This window comes from Narcine bancroftii, chromosome 3, assembly GCF_036971445.1.
Source record: "Narcine bancroftii isolate sNarBan1 chromosome 3, sNarBan1.hap1, whole genome shotgun sequence".
Taxonomy (NCBI): Eukaryota; Metazoa; Chordata; class Chondrichthyes; order Torpediniformes; family Narcinidae; genus Narcine; species Narcine bancroftii.
In genome coordinates, this window is record NC_091471.1 from 136,412,824 (window position 1) to 136,439,713 (window position 26,890).

The 26,890-nt window shown below is 38.7% G+C and overlaps 1 protein-coding gene across 6 annotated transcripts in view; it reads right to left on the reverse strand.

Annotated features, from left to right (window-relative positions):
- Positions 1 to 259: 259 nt before the first annotated feature.
- ankrd50 (ankyrin repeat domain 50) overlaps positions 260 to 26,890 on the reverse strand; it is a 128,645-nt gene continuing 102,014 nt past the window's right edge. For 5 of the 6 annotated variants that reach the window (XM_069925232.1, XM_069925233.1, XM_069925235.1 and 2 more), the window contains 2 exons: positions 14,584 to 18,146; positions 260 to 2,861 (listed from right to left, as the gene is read on the reverse strand). In XM_069925232.1, the coding sequence (XP_069781333.1) occupies positions 14,587 to 18,146 (3,560 nt within the window). In that variant the 3' untranslated portion in view covers positions 260 to 2,861; positions 14,584 to 14,586. Of the gene's footprint in view, positions 2,862 to 14,583; positions 18,147 to 20,464; positions 20,541 to 26,890 lie in introns of all 6 variants that reach the window. The other variant, XM_069925236.1, reaches the window with a different exon arrangement.

Here is a 26,890-nt window from a genome sequence, read left to right on the forward strand (position 1 = left end):
CACAAGGAAAATACTGACAAATTATATTTTGTTGAAATAATTTGATAATCTTTTGTCAAATTTTAAGAGATTCTTCAATTATGCAATAAAATAATTTAACGGTTTCTGTCCCCACACAACCTGGTTTAAATTTAATTAGACTTGAAATAAATTCTCACAATCACATGTAAACTATTGTTGCCATTAAATTAAAGTCAACCTGCTGAAAAGCAAATATATTTATTAAGCACTTTACTATACACAAGAATTTTTTGCTCAATATAATACAAGAAATAAAATAAAATCTTACAATGCAAAATTCAATGTACATTTAAGCTATTTACAACCAAATACAAAACCAAAGGATTTAAGTGTAAATCTAACTAACTGAAATACTGTTAAGTGATTATTTGAATAAACAGATTTCCATATCAAACAAAACTGAATAAAATAGTAACATACAGAATTCAAATACTGCCTGGAGATAAAGATTGAAGAATAAATTGAAGGCTCCATCTGTCTCTCCTCAGTTGTTTTTGTCAAATGACTAAATGAATAACCTTGAGCATTTTTCATTGAAAATAAAACTACTAAATGAAAGATTCAGAATCTGGTTCCAGTCACAAGGCCCATTACAAGAGAACAGATTAAATTTTTTTGCGTCCATATGCTTTTAGGCTTCAAAATGTAATCACCAACTCTAATCCAACTGATTAAATTGACTGGAACTTTAAAATATGGACTTGTAAAGTAACACAGATGTGGACATGTTCATATTATAGTATTTACATAGTATCATTAAAAATAATTTCTAATGAGTTCAAACCAAAATATGAATTCACAAAACTCCAAATAAAAACATTCTCAGAAAATCTTAGCACCTTATGTATCAAGCTGTAGCTATTGCCTCATCAGAATGGTTCTTAAGAAAGGCATTTGTTTACCGAAAAGGTAATAAAGGCCGCAGGAATTATCTTAACTTATATGCACAATCCTTGTTTAGTAAAACAAGAAAAGATCAAAATGAAGCTTTGCTTATTACTGCTTCATTCTATCGATTCTTTTTTAAAAAAATTCTGGGATGAAATGGCACATGATAAAGCCTGAACAGCCAAAGTCAACACTTTCAAAATCTGAAACTGCAGTCTTTTATCCTAATATGTTGATCAAAGAGAATAGTCCCACAGGGACAAAAATACTGTGTTAGAATATAAATGTCTAACTTTTCTCCCAAGAGGCTACATCTAGTTCTAATCTACAGGACACAAATTGATTTGCCTTGGAATCACCTTTTTGCCTAAGTATCGACATGCAATACACCACAGTAGTCCTGCTATCTATACCTTCAACACCTTACAGTGACACACCTTTATTCCCCACACAAAATAACCACAAACAAATAGCAAGCAATTTTCTTTTCTGTAACATGTTATACAGCTATGAACTGGATATCCTTTTTCAAAATGGGAAAGAAAACTGCATATTAAAATCACATGATATTCTTGAACACCATACATTTATACATCCATCTTACATTCATCGTAAAGAAAAAGTACTTCCTTCTAATATTATGGTTGCCATTTTGTTTTGCATTTGATCAGAAATACATCAATGCATAACAAGAAACAAACAAAAATGTGAGGCTAACTTATTCCAGTAAAATTTTGAATTTTATGTGGATGGCATGACTGTGAAATCATCTTATAAATAATTTTAGGTGAGATAGGGCAAAGCCCTTTTATGTAATCATTGTACAAATTAAAATATGAGTGCATAGCAATGGGTTGAATATATGTTGCTACAATTTACAGCCGTATCAGGAATGCTTTGTTTTCTTACAGCCTCTTATCAAGCTTGACTTAATTTCAATTTTGCATTCTGTATTCCCATCTCGCACCAATGCGTTAAAGGTAACTATAATTGTTCAAGTGTTACATAATGGTTTGTATTAAAGTAAATATAGACAAATATATAAAGCATATATATATTATATGGTTACACTTAAAGATAGGTTCAAGGATGGGTGCAAATAGAATTTTGTTTTAATGAAGTGAAGTAAAACTTCACTTACGCTGCTTTCTTTTCATGAAGTAAAGGTGCTTTCAAGATGGAGGTGCCTATGATCAGCAGCAGGCCTTGAGGGATGGAAGACTCTAGGGAAGCGAAGAACTGGAGCAGGGCAGTTGAAAACAGGGAGAACCCCCCCCCCCCCCCACCTCCCAACTGGGAAGAAGCAGAGGAGACGGCCCACGGGACGGTGACCACTGCAGCGGAGCAGTCAGGGGTTTTGCAGCGGAAGGAACCACACATTGGTGACTTGAGGAGAGGAACCCATACAGGCTGTGGGCTGCGGTCAAGGGACTCACTCTAGGCTGTGGACTGCTGGAGATTAGCTCAAAACTGGCTGAAGGGGTACCAGGTATCAGGTCCAGGATGTGAGAGGGTTCTGAGGGCGCAGAAGAGTTCCTAATCGTATTGGAGGTTTGAATCTGGAGCTCGGGTTGGCGATGGTTTGGACTGGACTCTGTGTGGCTGCTGAGGCCACTGGAACAGAGTGGGCCAATCCACAGACACTCAGTGACTCTGGGGGTAGCTCTCTTTTACTTCTCTTTCTCTGACTGTAAGAGGCGCTTCATGAAATTTCAGCTGATGGCAAATCTATCTGCCTTACAGGAGACAAAAGGCAATTTTGTGTAATATGACACTGTTTTTATTACATGACAATAAATTGAATCTTGAATCTTGAAAACTGACACCGAGTGACTCCTCATAACCATGCCAATTCCACCAAGGCTGCAGTTGGTTCAGTGCCTTCAGGTTACTGGCAGCAAAATACGATGGGAATTAAACACTGCTCTTCAATGTAATCCATTGTGCTTGATCTGGAAAAAAATGAATAATATTTATACTAAAGCCTATTTACATGCATAATTGACAAGGATTTTCTTGAATTTTCATCCAAGTTAGTATTTAATTCTTGCTTTTTCAAATATCTAATAGTAATTAATGGCTTGCTTAATTGCAATTTTGTATATGTTGTAATGTATCATTGGTATTCTTGCCAATAAACCTCTCTTCAAGGCCATGTAGGTTGCAAAACAGTGAACTTTTTGACATGGAATCATCAAAATGAAATCTAATCCCAATATTAACAAACACTCACGTACTTCAAACTTTTGTTCATTTGAAAGCAGCCAATTTTCTTTTTAGCCAAATTTCACCGGAGTTATACATGGCATGCCAATCTGAGAACAGTTAAGATGAGCGAATATTTAGGCTCAGGTTTCAGATTTGAGATCTATTTGATTGTTAGGCCTAATAGCAAAGTAGTAGTAAATTAATTAATCCATGCAAAAGAAACTAAATATTTATGAATATAACATTTGATGAAAGAATGTTAGCCATGCAGCAGATAGAAATTGTCAATATTCTGACCTGATGAAGGATTAGATGAATAAACTAACCACTTGAACAACTGTCAAATCCAGTATTTGATTTTCTGAATCACAATGAAATTAAACCTAACTCAAAAGATGGAACATGGACATTGGATTTTGTGATGAAATGGCCTTCAAAAAAAGCTGCATCAGTAAATGTAAATGAAAAACAAAATAAAGAGATGCTGGAAATCTGAAATAGACTCAGAAAATTCTAGAAATACTTAGCTAGCAAGAGAGAATATTTCAGACTGTTGATCTTTCATAAGAATGGGAAAATTAGGTAAAACATGAATTAATTTGCAGGGAAAAAAAGGCTTGTGGTTGAGAGATAAAAGGGAATGTCTGTGATCGGGCGAAGAACAAGTAAAACTGGAATATAAATCCCCTCAGAGGTGGAGAGGGTGAGCAAATTCAAGTTCTTGTGAGTCACTATCTCGGAAGATATTTCCTGGACTCAACACATTAATGGCATCATGAAGCAAGCACAGCAGCACCTCCAGTTTCTCAGGAATTTGTGGAGGTTTGGTATGATATCGGAAACCCTGGCAAATTTCTGCAGATGTATGGTGGAAAGTGTGCTGACCAGCTGCATCACGGTCTGGTATGGGGACACCAATGCCCCTGAGCATAAAGCCCTGCAAAAGGCAGTGGACACAGCCCAGGACATCACTGGCAAACGCCCCCCGACCACCATTGAAAACATCTACAGGGACATGTCTGATGATGAGCAGCAGCTATCATCAAAGATCCATCCTAACCAGCACACACTCTGTTCTCACTGATACCATCAAGAAAGAGGTTTAGGTGCCATAAGACTCGCACCACCAAGTTCAGGAACAGCTGTTACCCCTCCAGTGTCAGATTCCTCCTCAACAAACTCAATTAGGGACTCCTTTAAGGACTCTTATTTTTGCACTGTAAGTGCTTGGCAATGAATCTGAAAGCTCGTCCTGTTGGCTGAGAAAGGTGAAAGTCTGCTAATTATTAGTAATCTTTCTTCAGGGAGATGTAAATATGGGAGGAATGAAGATTGGAGCAAGATATAAAAAATAATACTGTAACTCTGAGATATACAACATTGAATTCTCACTGGAGATGGTAATTGAAAAAAAAAGCCAAAATATCTAGCAGGATTGGCAGTATCTGCAAAGAATGAAACAACATTAACCGTAAAAAATTATGACCTTTCACTAGAGCTGGCCAGTAGTGATCCAAACTAGAAAGAATGACAATATAAAGCTATTAAATTCAATTGCACCTTGCAATATGCCAGGTCAGAAGGTGCAATTAATAGGCTTATACTGGGCTTGGTAGGAATAGAGGTAAAGGACAGAAATGTAAGAGCAGTGGGATGAAGAAGTGACATGCAACTAGAAGATCAAGATGATCATTGCAGACTGATCAAAGGTGTTTGAAGCATGGTTAGTGCAGTGGTGAGCACAATACTATTACAACTCCAGCGACCTGGGTTCTAATCGCCAGTCTGCAAGGAGTTTGTATGATCTGCTCATTACTGTGTGGATTTCCTCCGGGTCATCCGGTTTCCTCCCACATTTCAAAGAGGAACTGTTTAACTCATGTTACCTTCATTCCATTTCTATGAGTTTTATAGCTGCGGTATGCAGATGACGCTACTGTAAGGACCTACTAACAGGCCAATCTCTGAGTCTTCATTGACTTGTTGAGTGAAACATTCAAAAGAATGGTCCTTCAGGTTTAAGATTTGCAAGAGAATAGTTCCCTACTAACCTATTTACCTTTTGTAGTTCAAAAATAAATGATATTCATAAATACACAAGAAATAGAAAACAGTACATGGGATTCTTTACATTCAGAGTATTGTAGGCTCCTCAGGTTCATACATTCTATATACTAAGCCTCTTGCGGCCTCTGAACGGTATATATTTCCAGTGCTTGCGGAGCTGTGGTACAGCCCCTCAGTGCCAAGTGGCAACAGAAATTTAATTACAGTCCTTCTCCATTAAGTTTTTGTGTTGGTTGCATCAAGCTTCAACTGTCCCTCAGCGCATCCTCCTTCAGCATGGAATGTTCTAGGCAGCAGCATTCACTTATGACAGTATTGGAAAATGAACATATTTCAGGCAAAACAAAGTGTGTCTTTCACCGGGTGATGATCTTCCAGTAGCATTCAAAGTATATGCCTTAGTAACCTTCCTCGTGAAGAGCCTATAGATCAGAATCCTGTTGCACAGCTGCTCGACAAGTGACATGCAGAAGATTGTATTTTTCTTTAGATTGCTGTATCTAAAACTTGTAGGAATTCAGCAGGTCAAGCAACATCAGTGAGAGAAAAAGAATAGGTGGGTTAAAACGTCAACTTCTTTAAAACTTCTTTAAATCTCAACAAGGATCCTTTACCAGACTGTTCTTGCAAATCCAAGTTTACAAATGGGAAATTTCTTTATCCTCATTGTAATTGCCTCATCAAATTCAACTGTGCAGGAAATATCTGATAGGTTGGGTCTCTCTCACTGCCAATAAGGTGAGTTCTTGGTGCTTGTTGGTGAGTTCTGACAATTAAGACATTCTACCAAAAGGTTTTGATGATCTGCTTAGGAAGTCATCTGACAGCATCCACTGTTTCCTGTTGGGTCTGTGAGATGTTGGGCTGAACACCGCTGATGGACTTAGTGTCAATAAGTGTATTTTCTGATGGAACTTTCCCATGAAGGAAAAGTAGTGTGGCAAATTTCAACTTAATGGAACACTAGGCATCAATGAAGTCAAGCCCATTCGTTGCAACACAGAAAACAGGTAGAAACTTGGCACAAAGTGACACTTAGCTTTTGCTTACTTGGATTCTAAGTAGACACACATGAAGATATCCATCAGGAGGAGAGCAATGTTGGCCTCACATCTTTTCCCCACTCTTTAGGGAGTTGTGCATTGTGACCTGTTGGGTGCACTCTCTCTTGGGTCACCAGATAAAATGGAAGTGGCTTGTGTGACTGCCAAAGAGGAGAAATAGGGTACTGGCCACACCTGAATCCCTTATAATGATATTGAGAGCAGCTCACAACTGATGACTAGGTTTTTGCCTGCCATGGAAAGAAAGGAGTGCTCCCACATTCCCAATTTTTACCTTGCATTTCTGCTCTAGTCATGTCTTGCCATATGCCCTTATCTACCCTAGCCTAGCACCTTCAGGTAGTTACACTTTGTAATGAATGAAATGGAAGAGTAGCAGGCCAGTTGGTGAAAAACATGATGTCACTATTCCTGTGGTTGACTCTGGCCCCAAGGCAAGCCTGCCTATTGCACAACACTACCCTTTGATATTAAACCCCTATGATGACACCTTGGAAAATTTGGACCACTACCCATTTCTCAGTGAAGATTGACATCAAAGATTAAATTCCTCATGATCTTAAGTACAACTTTGATCTCATATGCAAAATGTACCTGACGGTCAAGACCACAAACCCAGTCCAAAAACCTTGGTCTGCTGAGTATCAGTGAGTTTAACCTCTATGTGTTTCTGAGATAGCAAGCATAATAGTCTGCAATTCCCCAAATTCTCTGATACGCTAAGCAAACCAAGTTCAACATTCTCTCCCAGTCCAACATTTCCAGCATTAAGGCCCTTATTGCATTCTTTATTATATAACTAGCATGCCTGAAATTCTTGCATAAAGCAGTTCTATTCACTTCACCTATCGACATACAAGACCTGAAGTTTAATAGGAGTGATCACTTCTTGGTTCCTGCCAAACCCCAACCTGCCAGATACTACCTTCTGCCATGTGAAAGGAAGATGACCAGTCAAAGGAAATAATTCAAAGATCTCAAAACCTACATGAAAAAAATATAACTGGATTCCTGGTCACTGATGGGTCAAAGAAGAAGCAATATACTGTATAACACTGAGAACCTCAGCTCCATGCAAACCAATGCCCAGCATAAACAATGGAAGGAGGGTTCCTAATTCCAGTGGCCTACTCCATCACGCACCTTATCCCTATCTGTGGGTCCCACATTGGTCTTATAAGTCACCTAATCACAGATCCCAAGTGAAAGCACACCATCTTTTTTATCAAAGGGCTGTCTATTTCTGATAGGACGTTTCATTTTGGGGCAGCAGGATTAGTGTAGTGGTTAGCGCAATACTATTACAGCATCAGTGACCCCCGTTTGAATCCAGCAATGTATGTAAGGAAGGATTTGTACATTTCCCCCTTGTCTTTGTGGGTTTTCCCTGGGTGTTTCAGTTTCCTCTCACCCTTCAAAACCTATGTGATTGTAGGTTAATTGGGTGAAATTGTGCAGCATGGGCTCATGGGCTGGAATTTAACTCAAGAATTAGCTTCCTGGACTATTAGTATATCCTTTATTAAATAAGAGGAACTAAACATAGTACTCCAATGCACCTTCATCAACACTCCATATAAATGTAACCTCACTTCTCGATTTATAAATTTCAATCTTTTATCAATAAGGACCAATATATCATTGCCTATATTTGGCACTTGCATGCCAAAGCAGTAAAATCCCCATTATCTGGCACCAACAGGGATCATGGATGGTGAGACTTATTCTTCCAATGCCTAACTAATACACCTGCATTAAGAATACACCATATAAAAGACAAAAGACTAAGTAATTTGAAAGAAATATCAGTATTGTAGTTCTTAATTATGTAAAGTTCACTTTAATCAAGTAATTCCCGTAACTTACAAAATTTAAATTTGAACCCCGGCGCTGTAACAGGGTTGCGCTGGCCACTACGCTAACTGTGCTGCCGTCATAATTAACTCCCCCTCTCCCAAGTTTACAGATACATTCTTACTAATATACCTAATACTAATAAAGATATAGACTCTTCCCAGACAGGGATAGGGAGACACTTTGGGAGAGTAGCCCCAGCAATGAGCGGAATTGACTGGCCCTTCATCCTGGTGTCCCGGTCAGACTCTCGGAGCAACTTGACTCATCTCCTCACCAGTGTCCTGGTCAGGCTCTAGCCTCATCTTCCTTGCACTGACATCCCAACTCACTTCCATGTCAGTGTCCCGTTCAGGCCCTCAGCGCAACCTGACTGGCCTCCATACCAGTGTCCCGTTCAGGCCCTCAGCGCAACCCGACTGGCCTCCATGCCAGTGTCCCGTTCAGGCCCTCAGCACACCTTCCTTTAAATTCAAACCCCATTCACGAGCACTATAATAACGTTGTGTTAATTGTGCTGCTGTCATAATTACCACCTCCTACCCAAAATTTATAGATAAAGGGTTACTAATGTACTTAACAATATACTCATAAAAATACTCTCACGAGGCAGGGATAGGGAGACACTTTGGGAAAGTCGCTCCAGCAGCGAGTGGCTGGCTCTTCATCCTGGGTGGCACCATTTTATTCAAATGCAACTTCAATGAAACTTTATTCAGACAACTGCTATGGGCAGGGCACAACTGGGGCGCTCTGCTAGCTGATGTTTGCTCCCAATGGGTTGTGTTGCTTCAGAGAACATTGACTTTTACAATTTTAAATTTTTATTTAAAACTATTTATTTTATCATCTATTTCTTTCTTTCTTTCTTTCTTTCTTTCTTTCTTTTTTTTGCTGATTTTCTTGAATTTCTGTTTGATTGGATACCTGATAATGGGAATTTTACTGATTTTTTTGTTTTGTGCACAAAAGCACCCAAATTGCTCAGTACTGTACTCAATTAGAGGTAGATTTTTCAGTTGTAACATCGTCATTTCCATGAAATGTCAGCAACTTTGGGATTTCCATAAGCGTGCAATTTGGCACAGAAGTACAAACAATGCGGTGAACAATCCAGCTCACCTCAAAGTTTGCTCTGTTTGCCACAATTCCATTGCAATCAAGGGAAATTATGTGTAGTCATTACAATTAGAATGTTATACTTTATGCATCAGGTCGAAGTGTTTGTAAATTACATACTATGCAATAATTGCACTTTAAAAATGATCTAGGCTTTGTAATCTTGTAAAAAGTTTTAAGATAAAAAGATTAAAAAGATTTCTGGATTATTATCATTGTTTTAATCATTATCTATGCTCAATCTTAATTAAGAAATCAATAAATATCTAAAAACGTTCCTAGAATGTTGTGTGAAAATTATTGATTCCATCCAGGATCTCATTGAACTGTTTTCCAAAGGTGGCAAAAATTGGAAAGGAGAGATTTGTTAATGCAGTTACTTGATCTTTCTTTGTAACTGAATAGTGTTCTAACCATTGTTCCTAGCCCAATCTTCATTGTATTTTCTGTGCATCTATTAAATCTATTTTTTGGATTGCATTTTGGGTTTCTCAGTGAATTTCAAGAGCCTTGCTCTCTATTTTTTTTTACACTGCTTACAGAAATAACAAAATATAACATGTTGAAGGCATTTTCTGCTGAAAGGCTAGCAAGAGATTTTAAGATTTAATTATAGACGCAGCATGCTAACAGGACCCTCCGGTCCATTTGGGTGTACCCAAATACACCCACGTGATGCCAATTAATCTACTCACCATGTAGATCTTTGGAGGGTAGGAGGAAATCCACATAGGTCATGGAGAGAACATATAAACTCCTTACAGACAGCAGTGAATTTGAATCTTATGCTGCCCATTTTGCAGCAAGGAGCAAATACAGTGCCCTCCATAATGTTTGGGGCAAAGACACTTTTTTTCCTTTATTTGCCATGGAATCCATAGTTTTAAATTTGTTATCCAACAATTCACGTGTAATTAAGGTGCACTTTCCAGATTTTATTCAAGGTTTTTCGTATATATTTTGGTTTTACCAAATTATAGCACTTTTTGTACATAGTTCATTCATTTCAGGCACCATAATGTTTGGGACATTAGGTTTCACAGGTGTTTGTGAGTACTCCGATATGTTTAATTGCTTCATTGGTGCAGGTATAAGAGAGCTAGGTTTGCTTTTAAGTTGTGTCAGAGTACCAGAGTTGTGTCAATGAAAGTCAAAGAAACTATAATGAGGCTAAAAAAAGCAAGAATGAAAGAGTAAGACGCATAACTCAAATCTTAGGATTACCAAAATCAGCTGTTTTTAGAACATCGTTGGAAGAAAGACCGTACTGATGAACTCAGTAATCACAAAGGGACTTGTCGACCAAGGAAGATCTCCACTGCCTGATGACAGAAAAATTCTCATCGTAATGAAGGAAAATTCTCAAACTTATCTCTGACAGATCAGAAACACTCTTCAGAAAGGAAGTATAGATATGTCATTTACTACTGACCGCAGAAGACTTCATGGATAGAAATACAGAGACTACACTACAGATGCAAACCATGGCAAAGGTGGTATGCTTTGGATCTTGCACAGTTCCTTTATGCTTCTACACTTTGCTATTTTCATCACTCTGATACAGGTTAATCTTGGTCTCATCTGTCCACAAGACCTTTTTCCAAAATTCTACAGGCTCTTTAAATACATCTTGGCAAACTGTAATCTGGCCACCCTTTCTGTGGCTAACTGGTGGTTTGCATCTTGCAGTGCAGCCCCTGTATTTCTGTTAATGAACTCGACTTCTGACACCTGCCTCCTGAAAAGTGTTTCTGATACGTCGGACATACAGTACATTTGGGGGTTTTTCTTCATTATGAGAATTCTTCTGTCATCATCAGTGAAAGTCTTCCTTGGAGCCTAAACAGCACAAAGACAGCTTTTTCCCTGCTGCCATCAGATTCCTGAATAATCAATAAACCAAAGACACAAGATCTTAAAGGAGCAGAAGCAGGCCACTAGGCCCATTGAGTCTGTTCTGTGACTCTACACTAAACTAAATTATGCTCACAACTAGTTCCAATTTCGAGCCTTTTCCCCTTTACTAATGAGATACTTATCCATTTCCTGTTTAAATACTCCCAGTGATCTGGCCTCCACTGCTTTGTGCGGCAGTGAGTTCCACAGATCCACAACCCTCTGATTAAAGAAGTTCTTCCTCCTCTCTGTTTTAATTGGACAACTTCTAATTTTAAGACTATGACACCTTGTCCTTGATTCACCCATCAAGAGAAACATCTTATCTGCATTCACTGTGTCAAAACCTTTCAATATTTGAAATGTCTCTATGAGATTCCCCCTGCATTCTCCTATACTCCATTGAATACAACCCAAGAGCTGTCAAACGCTTCCCATATGCCAGCCCCTGCATTCCAGGAATCATCCTAGTAAATCTCCTCTGCACCCTCTCCAACATCATACCTTTTATAAGATAGGGGGCCCAAAACTGAACACAGTACTCGAAATGGGGTCTCACCAGTGCCCCATAGAATCTCATTAACACCTCTCTACTCTTACACACTATTCCTCTTGAAATGAATGCTAGCATAGCATTTGCCTTCTTCACTACCAATCTCATCTGGGCGTTAACTTTTAGATTACTCTGCACAAGGACGCCCAGGTCTCTTTGCACCTCCGAGGGACCTACTGGTCCCTTCCTTTTACCTCCCCTGACAGTCACTCATCTATCTGCATCCTGACTATTTGGGGTGACTGCTTTACTTTTCATACATTACTATTTTTATTTATAGCAAAACCACACATTTCATGACCTGTTCATGACCCTAAATTCTGAATCTGAATTATTGAGTCACCAGTATGGTCTTTCTTCTTCATAATGATGCAAACTGTTCATTTTGGTAATCCTAAGGGTTTGGTGATGTCTCTTACTCTTTTATTCTTGTTTTTCCAGCCTCATAATGACTTCTTTGACTTTCATTGGCATTCAAAATGTACCGGGGATATATGTTACTTAGGTGTAAATTGGGTGGCAAAGACTTCATGGGCTGAAATGACATGTTACCGTGCTGCATTTGTCTAAATCTAAATCAAACTCTGGTCCTTATGTTGAAAAATGGCAACTGCAGACTCCAAAGATGAGAAAAAAGCTAAGTCTAACTCTCTTATATCTGCATCAATGAAGCAATTAAACATACTTGAGCACTTACAAGCCCTTGTGAAGCCAAATATCCCAAACTTTAGGGTGCCCTGAAATGGGAACTATGTATAAAAAGTGCTGTAATTCCTACATGGTTAAACCAAAATGTTTACAAATAACCTTGAATAAAATCTGGAATGTGCCCTTTTATTACACGTGAATTGTTTGATTACAAATTTAAAACTGTGGAGCACCAGAGCAAATAAAGGAAAAAAAAATGTGTATTTGTCCCAAACATTTTGGAGGGCATTGAATATGAATTATTGATTGTTACTTGAGGTCTAATATTAGAATCTTGGTCATTAGTCAATGTAGAAACAAACTATTTCTACTCCTAAATTTGATAGTATTATGACTATTCATGTCTTGTTGTCTAAATTGCCAGTTTTGGTCTAGGAAGAGATCATGTTGGACCAATACCAATGTAGATAATGTTTGGCTAGCTATGTTTTTGAAACAGGGAAAGAGACATAGATTTTACAGGATGCAAGGTATATTGTACCTGGTTAGTCTCAATGCATGGGCATAAATGTCAACTAACTAAGTCAACAAACAATTTACTTTGTGTTGAAGTTACATCTGAATTTACCACACTTTCCCAAAAGCAACTCTGCAAAACCTTGGATTCAATTTTTATGGAAATTAATTCTTTTAATTCATCAATTGTGAAATAAATACAATACTGATATGTAATGGCAAACATTTAACTTATGTTATCAGAGAAAGATCCAACACCTCTTTCTTTTCCCTCCAACAGATGAGAGAAACATTTTGAGGTATGCTGGTCATGAATGTAATGGAGCTGATGCTTGATACCTGTACCTTTTGCTGAACGTGGCACTACTTCAAGAACCAGAAGATTTCTGCTCACCAGCAGAAGTAGTAAAAAAAATGATTAGGTTCTATAAAGAGGATTGATCTGGTCTCTGGGTTATAAGACCATAAGATGTAGTGGCTGAGTCAGGACATTCGACCCAATGAGTCTGCTCCATGATTTAAATCATGCCAGATTTATTTTTTATCTCAACACCATTCTTCTGCCTTCTCTCCATAACTTTTGATACCCTACTAATCATGAAACTATCAACCTCCTCTTTAAATATATGCAATGACTTGGCCTCCACAACTGACTGTGACAAAGAATTCAACAGGTTCACCATACTTAGGTTGAAGACAATTTTCTTCATTGCTGTTTTAAGGGGATATCATATTATTCTGACTGTGCCCCTCTGATCCCAATACCTCAGGTAATTAAAATAAGAATCTAAAAATGATTTATATGCATAACGTTCAAGCAGCAATACAGCTATTGTTTGATCTTTCATCAGAACTGGAACATCTTACAGAAACTTGACAAGTATTGACCAGAAAGAGAGCAGCAAAATGAGGAAGCCAAGGAAAAAGCAAAGAGTGAAAGGTGAGTTTTATTAAACAAAAAAAAGAATGATGCAAAGCAAATGAAGATCGTAAACAACCATTGTCATTTAATTTCTCTTGTTCTCCAACCTATTACAGATCTTTCCCATTGTTGTACTTTACCCACTCTTTCCTTTCACTGTATTTGTATGTTTAAAACCTGTTTTTGGAATTACTAGGTTCCATATTTTTCTTCTGATCAAGACAGCTTTTTAACATGAGTTTCAATTACAGTAATAGCAGATAAACAATACTTAAATCCAGTAAAATCTCTGTTATCCAGAATTCAAGCAACCAGCAATCTTCAGTAACTAGCAAAAAAAAAATGCGGATAATAAATGGGTAAAAACTACGGAAGTTTAAAATTGACATGCCTCGCCGTTAATCCTCAATTCAACAACACGCAGTCTTAAGCACCCAAAAAAATTCAATTATATAGCGTCTACCAATCCCTATAGGTGCTGGATATCAGGGAGTTTCCTGTAAAAAGAATCTGTCAATCATTGTGATGTTACTTTCAATTGAAGTTTTCAAGATTTTTAGCATTACAGGTAAGTGTAGAAGAAACTACATTTGTGGAGTTGTCAAATATCAGCTATGATCTAACCATATCATGGACATTTCTAAAGCCGAAAAGGCCTACACCTGTTTGCTATTCATTCTTATTGCACAGATAGACTTCTGTTATAGAGAAAATTACATGAAAAAATACTGAAGCTATCATAGGAAATTTGGATATACAGCACTCTAAAGATATATCATCAATAAATAAATGTGTTAACAGAAGCAAATAAAAATGCTTGTGGGTACCTGCTACAATGGTGTCTCTTTCTTGTAATTAAAACTTGGGTCTGTCCCTTCAATCTGTAATTTTAGGGCTTGCTTTAGACTTAGTTCAGTCTCTGCTAACGGATAACCTTCCAAACATTCATTTTGTCCTCTTTCCTGTGCACTTTTTGGAAGAGCAACTCGGCTAAGGAAAACAGGATTCCCCTGTAAATAGTTTGGATTTGTCATTATTCCATTTCGTTTCTTCTGCTCCCCATGCTGTTGAATTAAGAACTGTTGCTGAGTCCTTGTGTTTTCCTGTGGATTCTGTGGAATCAGGATTTTACACTGTGATTCATGTGGTGTCGGTTTTAGCAGCATTGCGTTGTGCACCATTTTATTTATGGCTGTTCGTTTGTCAAGTTGTGTCATTTCATATTCTAAAACTTTTGGCTGAGGGGAGCTGTTTTGCTTGCTCTGTGACGTTCTTTTTCCAGATGAAGCAGTTTTGGAACCTTCACTGGACACACTGTGTCCAGTTTTACTGCTCTTACTTGATCTTACATTAGACTTCATTTGTCCCCATTCATATTCACTGGTTGGCGAGCTGGCATGCTGTCCAATGGAACGTGTAGTAGATGATGGAGATACAATAGACTGTCTACTTCGACTGCGTGGCAAAGAATGCTGCTGTATCTGTTCTGTAAAGGACATACCATGGAAACTGTCCATGGGTACAGTTTGGGCTGTTGCTGTCGATGAAGTTGTGCGGAGAGAGGAGTTTTTGGAACTCTTCAACGAATTATTGGACAGAGAAGACTTCTGCCTATCCACTGTTGAATCTGGAGATTCAGAGGGTGAACTAAATGGATGTTGAGGGCCATTGGAGAAACCCCGTATTGCAGACTGTAGATCTCCTCCACCAGTGCTGCCTGAGCTATTAGACTTAATGGTTAGAGATTGCATTTTCACAGTGACAGACTGAGGGGCAGCCTGTTCCATTGTGTGAACTGGAGATGGGCTACATCCATTTAAACTAGAGGCTCCATACTTTTCCAATAATTTTATAATGTGTGTATGGCTACCTTTTGCTGCAACTCTCATTGCAGTACGTCCAAATTGGTCTGCGTGGTTGGGATCAGCACCATGTTCCAGCAATATCTGGACAACATCGACATGTCCTTCCTGGGCTGCAATGCAAAGAGCAGTGGCACCCTGGTTGCACGCGTGATCTACTGATGCTCCTTGGTCAATGAGCAGCTGTACAATTTTCATGTGTCCCTGCCATGCAGAAGACTGTAAAGCTGACCGCTTCTCATTATCAGCAGAATTAACATCTGCATGATAGTTTATCAAAAGTTGAGCCATTTCCATGTGTCCCTGCCAGCAGGAAACATGTAGAGCAGTTCTACCCTCCGCATCTGTGCTTTCTACATTTGCTCCATTTTCCAGCAAATATTCAGCCATTGCTAGCTGATTTTCAAGGGCTAGGATATATAGAGTTGGGCGACTGTCAGCATCCTTGCAATTAACATCAGCCTCATGGCTCAAGAGAAGTTCAACTACATCTCTGTGGCCTTCTAACGATGCAACACGTAAGGCATTCCTCCCATCGTAGCCTCTCTGATCCACGTTTGATTTGTTTTCCAGCATGACCTGTACACAGTCATAATGGCCCTCCTGACCTGCCAGTATTAAAGGGATTCGACCATCATTGTCTACCTCATTCGTTCGAGCACCTTGTTCAATAAGTGCTTCACATACGACTCGGTGACCTTCAAATGCTGACATATGCAATGGAGTCCAACCAGCGTCATCCCTATGGTTTTCATCGAGTCCTCTGTCCAGCAGAGTACGCACTACTTCTACATTTCCTTGTGCTGAGGCTATACTCAACACTGTTCTTCCCTCACTATCAATGGTATCCACTGCTGCACCCCAAAACAGCAAGGTGTTTACAACAGATGCATGGCCCATGGAAGCAGCAGCCAGAAGAGGAGTACGACCATTGTTATCGGTGTGATCCACATCTGCTCCTCCTTCAAGAAGCAAATCAACAACATCCACATGACCTTCATAGGCTGCTACTAATAGTGGAGTCATACCGTCTTTGTCACAATGGTCGACTTCTGCTCCTCGGTCGATCAGTAAGCTAACCACTGATGCATGTCCTTTGCTGGCAGGAACACACAATGCAGCAACTGACAGAGCTGTCCTTCCATCCACGTCTTCATGATTGATCACAGCGCCATGATCGACCAGGTGTTCAACGATTTCTCTATGCCCCATGTATGCTGCTGCAATAAGTGCTGTCCTTCCTTCATTATCTGCTTTATTGACCTCAGCTCCATGTTGAAGCAGATTTAAAACAATATCTTCATGTCCACCCCACGCTGCTGCCCTAAGAGCAGTTCGGCTGTCTGCATCTGCACAATCCACTTTGGCTCCAGCATAAAGAAGTGCAGAAACCACTTCTGTGTGTCCTCCCCAAGCTGCTGACCTCAATGCTGTCCATCCATCTTGGTCAGTATGATTTATGTTAGCACAATGTCCAATGAGGCAATTAACAACCTTGGTGTGACCCTGCCTGGCAGCAAGTGTAAGCGCAGTCTGCCCATGATTATCTTCAATTTCAAGGTCAGCTTCCCTTGATACCAGTAGATTAACAACATCTAAATTGCCACTGTAGGCTGCATTACCCAATAGTGTTCTTCCATTTGAGTCAATCTGATTAACAGAGGCACCATTATCTAGTAGAGTTCGAATAGAGTCCTCTCTCTCCAATGCCTGCCGAACAATGCATGACGTGTGGTCATCATCACTGTTCACATGAGCTCCTGCCTTCACTAAAAGCTGTAGTATTTCCTGTTCTTTCGGAATAATTGTCGACAAAGCTCCTTTCATAGGTGTACTGTTCCAAATCATCCACAAAGCCAAATGATGTGGCTCCAGCTGCAAGTTAGAGTTAAGTAGGTGCAGTGCCAACTCTTGTACCTCCAAAGGGGAAAGTTCTTTTGCACGACATGTATAACTCATAGCTAACATTCTGTGACCCTCTGCTGCATTACATAAATATTTCTGGGTACAGTGCTTCACATCAAGCAACCACTCTGCAAAACTGTAATGAAACAGAATTTTAGTGCTTTCCAAGCCATCGACAAGAACCTTTGATAATATATCTAGTTTCCGTTGAAATTCTTCTATTGTCATGGTCATATTTTTTGTCCAAACTGCATGATATAATTCCAAAGTCGTCAATGGCCTACAAGCAGCCAAAATTACATTTAGAATAGGTTGTACTTTTGCAAATTGTTTTCGCACAAAAAGCCTCTGACAAAGCCAGAGATAGAGTCCATTCAATGTTCCTGGAATATCCCTAATTTCTCGCAGCATAATAAAACTTTCCACAACTCCATCAAGGACACGTTCAAGATAAAGGAAACAGCCGCTGCTTTTAATATGAAGTTGGTTCAACATTTCAGCTGTTTCTTTTGTCAGATGCTGCCTCAGTGCTTCCTCCTGGTCTAGCCGATGTAGGATATACTGCTGTACATCTTTCACTATGTAGGCTTTGCGTAGATCATCCAAGCTAATTTTTCGGAAGCCTACAAGAAAAAAAAATGCAAATAGATAACATTATTAAAGTAGAAGTTTACTGAATCTCTGGCTGTTAACCGTTCTACACTTCTCAATGCACCTTATAAATTCAGCACTATTTGAATGATCCTAACCTCTTTCTTGTTCTTCAAAAATTTGAACAATGATTTTTTTGGAATATGTATCTATCTTTCCAGATTGCAACAGAAATTATCAGACCATCTCTCAAAAGTTTGAGAGAGCCATGGTTCTCAAGAGATATTGGAAACTTGGTTCGAAAAATGAGGGAGTACTACAATAAATATAAGAAACAGGGAAAAAAGGAGATGTTTGGATACTATATTGAATGTAAAAAGAATCTTAAGAAAGAAATTAGAAAAGCTAAAAGAAACTATGAGGTGGCTATAGCAAGCAGGGTGAAAATAAATCCAAAGGGTTTTTACAAATATGTAAATAGCAAAAGAAAAGTGAGAGACAAAATGGTCCAATAGAGAATCAGAAAGGACAAATGTGTGTGGAGCCAAAAGAAATGGGGGAGGTCTTGAACAATTTATTTTCCTCAGTATTTACTGAGGAGAAAGACATTGAACTGTGCAGGGTAAAGGAAGCAAAGTGGGTATATATGGAGACTATAGTAATTAAGAAAGAGGTAGTACTGGAGCTTTTGAAACATATAAAGGTGGATAAGTCTCCAGGTCCTGACAGGATTTTTCCCAGGACCTTGAGAGAAGTTAGTGAGGAAATAGCGGAGGCTCTGGCAGTGATTTTTCAAATGTCATTAGAGACGGGTAGAGTGCCGGAGGACTGGCGTGTTGCGCATGTGGTTCCTTTGTTTAAAAAGGGTTCGAGGAGCAAGCCTAGCAATTATCGGCCTGTAAGTTTGAAGTCTGTGGTAGGTAAATTGATAGAAAGCGTTCTTAGAGATAGTATATATAAGTATATGGCGGGACAGGGTCTGATCAGGGACACTCAACATGGATTTGTGGATGGAAGGTTGTGTTTGACCAATCTTGTTGAATTTTTTGAAGAGGTGACTAGGAATGTTGATGAGGGTAGAGCAGTGGATGTTGTCTATATGGGCTTCAGTAAGGCCTTTGATAAGGTTCTCATGGGAGGTTAGGTAAGAAGGCTAAGTCCTTGGGTATTAATTTGGAGATAGTCAAATGGATTGAACAGTGGCTTGAAGGAAGGTGCCAGAGAGTAGTAGTAGATAATTGTTTGTCAAGATGGAGGCCGGTGACAAGTGGTGTACCTCAGGGTTCGGTATTGGGACCGTTTCTGTTTGTCATATATATTAATGATCTGGAGGATGGGGCAGTAAATTGGATTAGTAAATATGCAGATGAAACTAAAATAGGTGGAATTGTGGATGATGAAGAGGGTTTTCAAAGATTGCAGATGGAGTTTAATGCTGATAAGCGTGATGTGCTTCATTTTGGAAAGAATAATCAAAGCAAGACATATGTGGTAAATGGGAGGGCATTGAAGAATGCAGTGGAGCAGAAAGATCTAGGAATAATGGTGCATTGTTCCCTGAAGGTAGGAGCGCATGTGGATAGGGTGGTGAAGAAGGTCTTTAGTATGCTTGCCTATATAAATCAGTGCATCGAATATAGAAGTTGGGAAGTAATGATGAATCTATACAAGGCATTGGTGAGGACAAATTTAGAGTTCTGGTCACCCATTTATAGGAAGGATATTAACAAGATCGAGAGAGTGGAGAGAAGATTTACAAAAATGTTGCCTGGGTTTCATCATCAGGAATACAAGGAGAGATTGAGCAAATTAGGTCTTTATTCCTTGGAACGTAGAATGCTGAGATAGAGGTGTTTAAGATAACGAGAGGGATAGATATAGTTAATGTGGAAAGGCTTTTCCCATTGAGAGTAGGAGAGATGGATACAAGAGTTCATGGGTTGAGAGTTGACGGGCAAAGGCTTAGGAGTAACATGAGGGTGAACTTCTTTACTCAGAGAGTGGTTACTGTGTGGAATGGGCTTCTGGGAAAGGTGGTGGAGGCAGGGTCAATTTTGTAACTTAAGAAAGAGTTGGATAAGTATATGTAAGGGAGGGGGATGGATGGATATGGGCGGAGTGCTGGTAAGTGGGATTAGAGGAGGGTACTTGGATCAGTGCGGACTAGAAGGGCCAAATTGGCCTCTTTCCGTGCTGTAATTGTTATATGGTTATATCTCATCCTTGATGCACATAGTTAAAACATTTCTGCTTAATATGGTTTCACTCTTGTCTCTCCAGTCAAGCTGATAGTTAACTGCGATTGCTTTACTTCTTATCTGAACAGTCCTACCTTTGAAGCTTTTCTTACCTGTCATGTAGTTTAAAGTTCAGATTTATTGTCAAGAGTACACTCATGACATCACATACAACCGAGATTCTTTTTCCTGTGGGCCAGGCAGAATTTTGACTTACCGTAATGCAATAAAACTACTCAAGAAAATATGTGTATATGAAATGTAAAAAAAACAAAGTCCAAACAAAGTGTGCAGTTAGGAAAATAAATATTCTATAATAAATAATATGCAAAGTAAGTCCTTAAATGAGTCTCTGAATGAGTTTTTTTGTTATAGAATCTGATGGTGGAGGGGTAGCAACTGTTTTTAAATCTGGTGGTAAGAGTCTTGTGGTGCCTCTACCTCTTTTCTGATAGCAATAGCGAGAAAAGAGCATGTCCTGGGTGGCGTGGATCCTTGGTGATTGCTGTTGCTCTCTGACAGCAGTGTTTCATGTATATTTCTCAAAGGTGGGGAGAGTTTTGCCTGTATGTAGTCGCTGTATCCACTACTTTTTGCAGGCTTTCCACTGAGGTATTGGTGCCCACATAGCAGGCCGTGATGCAGCTGGTCAGCACAATTTCCACTACACATCTGTAGAAGTTTGCCAAGATTTTCGATGTCATACCAAACCTCTGGAAACTCCTGAGAAAGTAGAGACTCTAACATGCTTTTTTCAAGATGAGATTTATGAGCTGGGCCAGGAAAGGCTCTCTGAAATAATGACTCTCAAGAACTTAAATCACCCTCTCCACCTCTGAAATGCTGATGACCACTGGATAATACAGCTCTGGTTTTCCTCTCCTTAAGTCTACAAGCAGCTCCTTAGTTTTTATGCTATTGAGTGCGAAGCTGTTATGCCTCATGTAAATATCACAAAGACAGATTAGATATCAGACTTATTCCGATGATAGTTCATCATCAACTTTCTAAATCCCTTCACTGCCTTGGTATTGTTAATGTGTTCTTTTAATACTTATTCCTGAATAAGCTGCAGTTTCATCCATATAAGCGTGGAGATCACTGTAGTCATTGACCTAACTGTAGTCATTGACCTAGCTGTAGTCATTGACCTAGTTGTAGTCATTGACCTAACTGTAGTCATTGTCCTAGCTGTAGTCATTGACCTAGCTGTAGTCATTGTCCTAGCTGTAGTCATTGACCTAGCTGTTGTCATTGTCCTAGCTGTAGTCATCGACCTAGCTGTAGTCATCGACCTAGCTGTAGTCATCGACCTAGCTGTAGTCATCGACCTAGCTGTAGTCATCGACTTAGCTGTAGTCATCGACCAAGCAGTAGTCATCGACCTAGCTGCAGTCATCGACCTAGCTGCAGTCATCGACCTAGCTGCAGTCATCGACCTAGCTGCAGTCATCGACCTAGCTGCAGTCATCGACCTAGCTGCAGTCATCGACCTAGCTGCAGTCATCGTCCTAGCTGCAGTCATCGACCTAGCTGCAGTCATCGACCTAGCTGTAGTCATCGACCTAGCTGTAGTCATCGACCTAGCTGTAGTCATCGACCTAGCTGTAGTCATCGACCTAGCTGTAGTCATCGACCTAGCTGTAGTCATCGACCTAGCCGTTATAGTCGTATACCCTTGAATCCACAATTGAAGACTGAACCAGAATGTTCACATTTTTTACATAAATTTCAGTTCATCAAAAATTCTTAACCATCCATTTCTTTATAGCATTATTTTATTCTTCCTTCTCATGATCTAGGATCTACTTTGTCCACTAGTTTGCCAATAGTTCAAGTTTAAGTATCACATTCAAGAAAGCTTTAATATGTTACTTCCCTCTCTCTGATTTATTAATCTTTTGTGGGCCTGTTTTTCTTAAAAAACTGTCTAACTCAAAAATCCTATGCATTAAGAACTACAACATGCAATATTATTGGACTTGTCTTTAGCCATCTACATTGTAATCTCTGGATTTCAGCCGTACATCCCTCCACTTCACCTTCTCAGGACTTTATTTAAAAGATATCTCTCCCAATGTTTTAATTACATGTTCCATTATGTCTTCATACCTGTATCAGTATTTTGTTGCATACTAATCCCATGAAACAGCTTGAGAAATTTCTCTACTTTAAAAACACTGCATAAAAGCTGTTCTGTTTCATAGATCAGAGAAGCCTGAGATTCCACTTTAGATTGTTAGTCCCTTAACTTTGCTGAAAAATTTGTCTCAATTGATCAAGTTGAATTGGACTTAATTAACAAGTCTCCACAGACCTGACCTATACATTTCAGAATTCAAACCAATGTCACCCCAGAAAATATCCAATACTCATAAAACCAGATTATAGAATAAGGTATCTGCATTATGACAGCAGGATATAAAACAAGAGAGTTGAAGCTGAAAGATATAAATAAAAAAAACTCTTTCTCCACCTTAAGCTCAATGATGACAAAAAAAAACTCAAATAGCAATATTTAAAAAATGTGGATGGTCCACTAATTCTGTGAAACTTCCATTGCTTAAAAAAAAATAATGATTTCTTCATCTTTCAAACATTTTGAATTTCCCTTCAGGCCTGCTTTTCACATTTGCTTCAATATTCACCTGTGAAAATATTTGAGGACTTCTTTTGTTCAAATTGCCAAAGAATGATTGGCTACAAAATGGATCAAGGGAAACTCAAGTGATTTTTTTTCTGATATTGCATTGCAACCATGTATTTTGCCACTGCCTGCGTACTTGCCATTTACAAAACAAATTCACAAAATCACACCTGAATTTTTCAATAAGGGAACACTAATCACACATTCAGTAGTCATAGAAACTCATTTCCGTTATGATGACTTCACTACAGAGTAGTGCCAGTTGTGAAATTTATTATTAGGTGTACACATACCCATAAACCCATTATAAAGGATGTTTGTCACTTATCTAAATTGAATGTTATTCAGGTCTTGCTGGATGATAGTAAAGTACCCTTTGCTATTGAATAAAATTCAACTATTTTGCTATATATTTTATGCACAGAATAAAGTAGGCAACAAGTTAGTTTCTGGGTTGCTAGCAATGTTATTGTCTAACTAGACCTGTGGACTGTTAGTTGAAAATACTGCAACTGTGTCTTTTATATTTTCTGCTATGATTTACCATGGAAATGTTGCCTGTAATCTAAACCTCTCTCCCTAACCAAAAACCTGCAATTTGAAAAGATGTACTTGCAGCACTCTATTGGTTAAATTTATTCCCATTCAGGTGCCCCACAGAGTATGAAGTTACCATATTTGATGGCTTATAGGACCCCCCTTTTCCCCCCAAATAAATCACCTCAAAAACCACCCCAGGTCATGTATGTGTAGGTGAAATACAAACTGCTCAAACTATTCACCCAGCAGAGGTGCTGCAGATGACCAGGAAGCAGGCCTGCATCTTCGCAGACCACCTTCCCTTGGGTGGCCCTTGATTTCCGGAGCCGCTGCCACCGCTCACTTCCTTGTGAGAAAGCCAACCATAGCGGCCCCTGCCAGCAGCACAATAGCTGTGTTTGTAGTATACACCAATGGTACGATCGTTTGCTTGTTTAGAGGGGAACATTGGGCCTCGATGATCAAGCCCCATGCTGAGCCTTTGTTCAACAATCACGGCCCCTCAACTGGCCACTTGCTCATTGCCACCACCCTCCCCTCACCCTTCATTCAATTTGCGCAAGGAGCCTGATCGTCAAGGCCAGCGCTCCCCTCAAACCAAGTGATCAATAGTCAGGTCCTTGTGATGGTGGGCCCAGCCCATTACCCTGGTGACCGGCTTCTCTCCCTCCTGCCTTTGCGTTCCCGTGGATCCCCGCATGTGTCAATTAATTGCCGCTTGCATATGGGGGTGGGGGGGGGGTGGGAATGGGGGTGGGGGGGGTGGGAGAGGAAGCTGGCTGAGCCGAGGTGGGTGCGAGCAGGAGGATGTATTGCTCCTGTTCCTTGTGTGCACGGAGGCTTTGCTGTTTCAGCTAGGCAAGGCTGTAGAGTTTTCATCAAGGTGAGTGAAGACGAAAAATTGGTACAACATAGAACTTCTCCAGTATTACATCATCTCCTCAATATTTGGAAGAAGATCCATGTAGAAAGAAATAAAACAAATTATCAATTACCAAAACTAATATTGACGCAAAATAAGCTACTCCCTTTTATAATAGACAACCTTTCCTTTAGAGAATGGGAAAAAAAAGGGATTAAAAGAATAGAAAATTGTTTTTCAGGAAGTAGATTCTTATCCTTTGAACAAATGAGAGATAAGTACAATATAACTGGAGATACAGCGCTGGCATATTACCAACTGAGATCCTACTTGAAGGATAAATTAGGAAGCAATCTGAGTTTACCAGAGGGAAGTAACCTTGAATATGTGATTACAGATACAATGTTAATCAAAAGATTTATAACAAATATGTATATTAAACTGCAAGAAAAGGAGAATGAGGAAACAAATGGTCAAACTAAACAAAAATGGGAACAAGATTTAAATATAAAGATAAAAAAGGAAACATGGGAGAAATTATGTTCTGGAACGATGAGAAATACAATAAATACGAGGCTACGTATGATACAATATAATTGGTTACACAGACTATATATTACACCGCAAAAGTTAAATAAATGGGACCCAACAGTATCTGATAGATGTTTTCGATGTAAAAAAGAAATGGGAACAACAATTCATGCAATCTGGACATGTGAGAGAGTAGAAAAATTTTGGGATGATCTCAATCAGATATTAAATAAAATAACAGAAAACAATATACCAAAGAACCCAGAGATCTTTCTCCTAAGTAACATAAAAAACAAAGAATTTGGAATTGATTTGGAGGATGCACAAAAAAGATTTGTTAAGATAGCCCTAGCCGTAGCAAAAAAATGTATTATGTCAACCTGGAAATTGGAAGATAATTTGAAAATACAACAATGGTATATAGAAATGAATAAATGTATTCCATTAGAAAAAATAAAATATAGTTTAAGAAATAATATTGAAATATTCGAACAAGTATGGGAGCCTTACATTAAATACAATAGCGAAAACCTACCGGGGACAAACATTACCTAAGTTGATGGAAGGAGAAGGAAAGAAAAGAATGGACTCTGTAGAATTTCTGGTGTATTTTTGTTGAATGACAACATTGTCTGACTGAATTAATGCAACCTAGATTGTATACCTAAAATGGATGAGGGGGGGGGGGGTGGGGGGGTGGCTTGGGAGGAGGGAGGGGGGGGGAGAAAAAGTCACTGTAAATGTGTGAAAAAGAAAAAGTGTATATCATGGCTATTGTGATTTATGGTGTGAAAAAAAAATTAAAAAAAAAAAAGGTGAGTGAAGGCACACACACACTCTACAAGGGGTATTGCAGGAGGAACCTGTTTGCCAACTTACCAGGTACCCATAAATACACTAAAACAATTTTTTTCCTAAAATTTCATGCTAAAAATGGGGGTTGGTCTTATCGGTTAGTGTGCCCTATATGCTGTCAAATACTCATTCTCAATCAAATGCAAAAGAAGGGAGCAGGAAATAATAAGAGAGAATAGAATCAGGTGGATTACAGAAACAATATATTTTCCTGTGAGCAGTACCATTATCAATCAACTTTAAAAATTGTATTAATTCTATTTAAATAACCAGTACTTTAAAAATCTAATCAAACGCATTATAGCTAATGAGATTATTAACATTTACTAATACGTGAACTGTTGCTTAAAATACACCTACTGATGATTTTTTTTTTCAGAAATAGTATAAAGTTAATATTTATTTTGTTCTTGGTACAAACTGGTAAAAGCTGATTTTTTTTTACTACAAGAATAAATTTGTTCACTTACAAACTATCCAAATGGTGCATTGAGTTAAAAGCATGATTTTAACCTCAAAATTTGATTTCAGTATATTTCTAACTAGTGGGGTGGAACCCACTACGGTCATATTCTGCTGCATAACATGATGTTCAGAATGAAGGTTAAGCCATTTCTTATGAAAATTTATTTGGAAATACTGCACTTTAACTTTGAAATGGCATAAGGCAAACAAGCACCAAGATAGATTTAGTTTGCCTACTTTTAATTGACTTACATGAAAATTGCACGTCTGATAAAATCTTATATACAGTAAAATCTCCAGTACCCCAGCACCTACGGGGATCATGGATGCCAGAAATGTGAATTTTCCCATTGTCTGAGATTCACTCTTCCAATGCCTAATTAATAAATTTGCATTAAGAATACAGTTTAAAAGAGAAGACAGAGCAAAATTTTAAATAATTTGGAAAAAAAAATCAGCTTTTACCAGTTTGTACCAAGAACAAAATAAATATTAACTTTATACTATTTTTGAAAAAAAAAATCTTTAATTATGTAAATTTCACTTAAATCAAGTAATTCTCATAACTTACAAAATTAAAATTTATATTTAATCCCTGGTCACTGGTATCATAACTGTGTTGTGCTAACTGCTATGTCA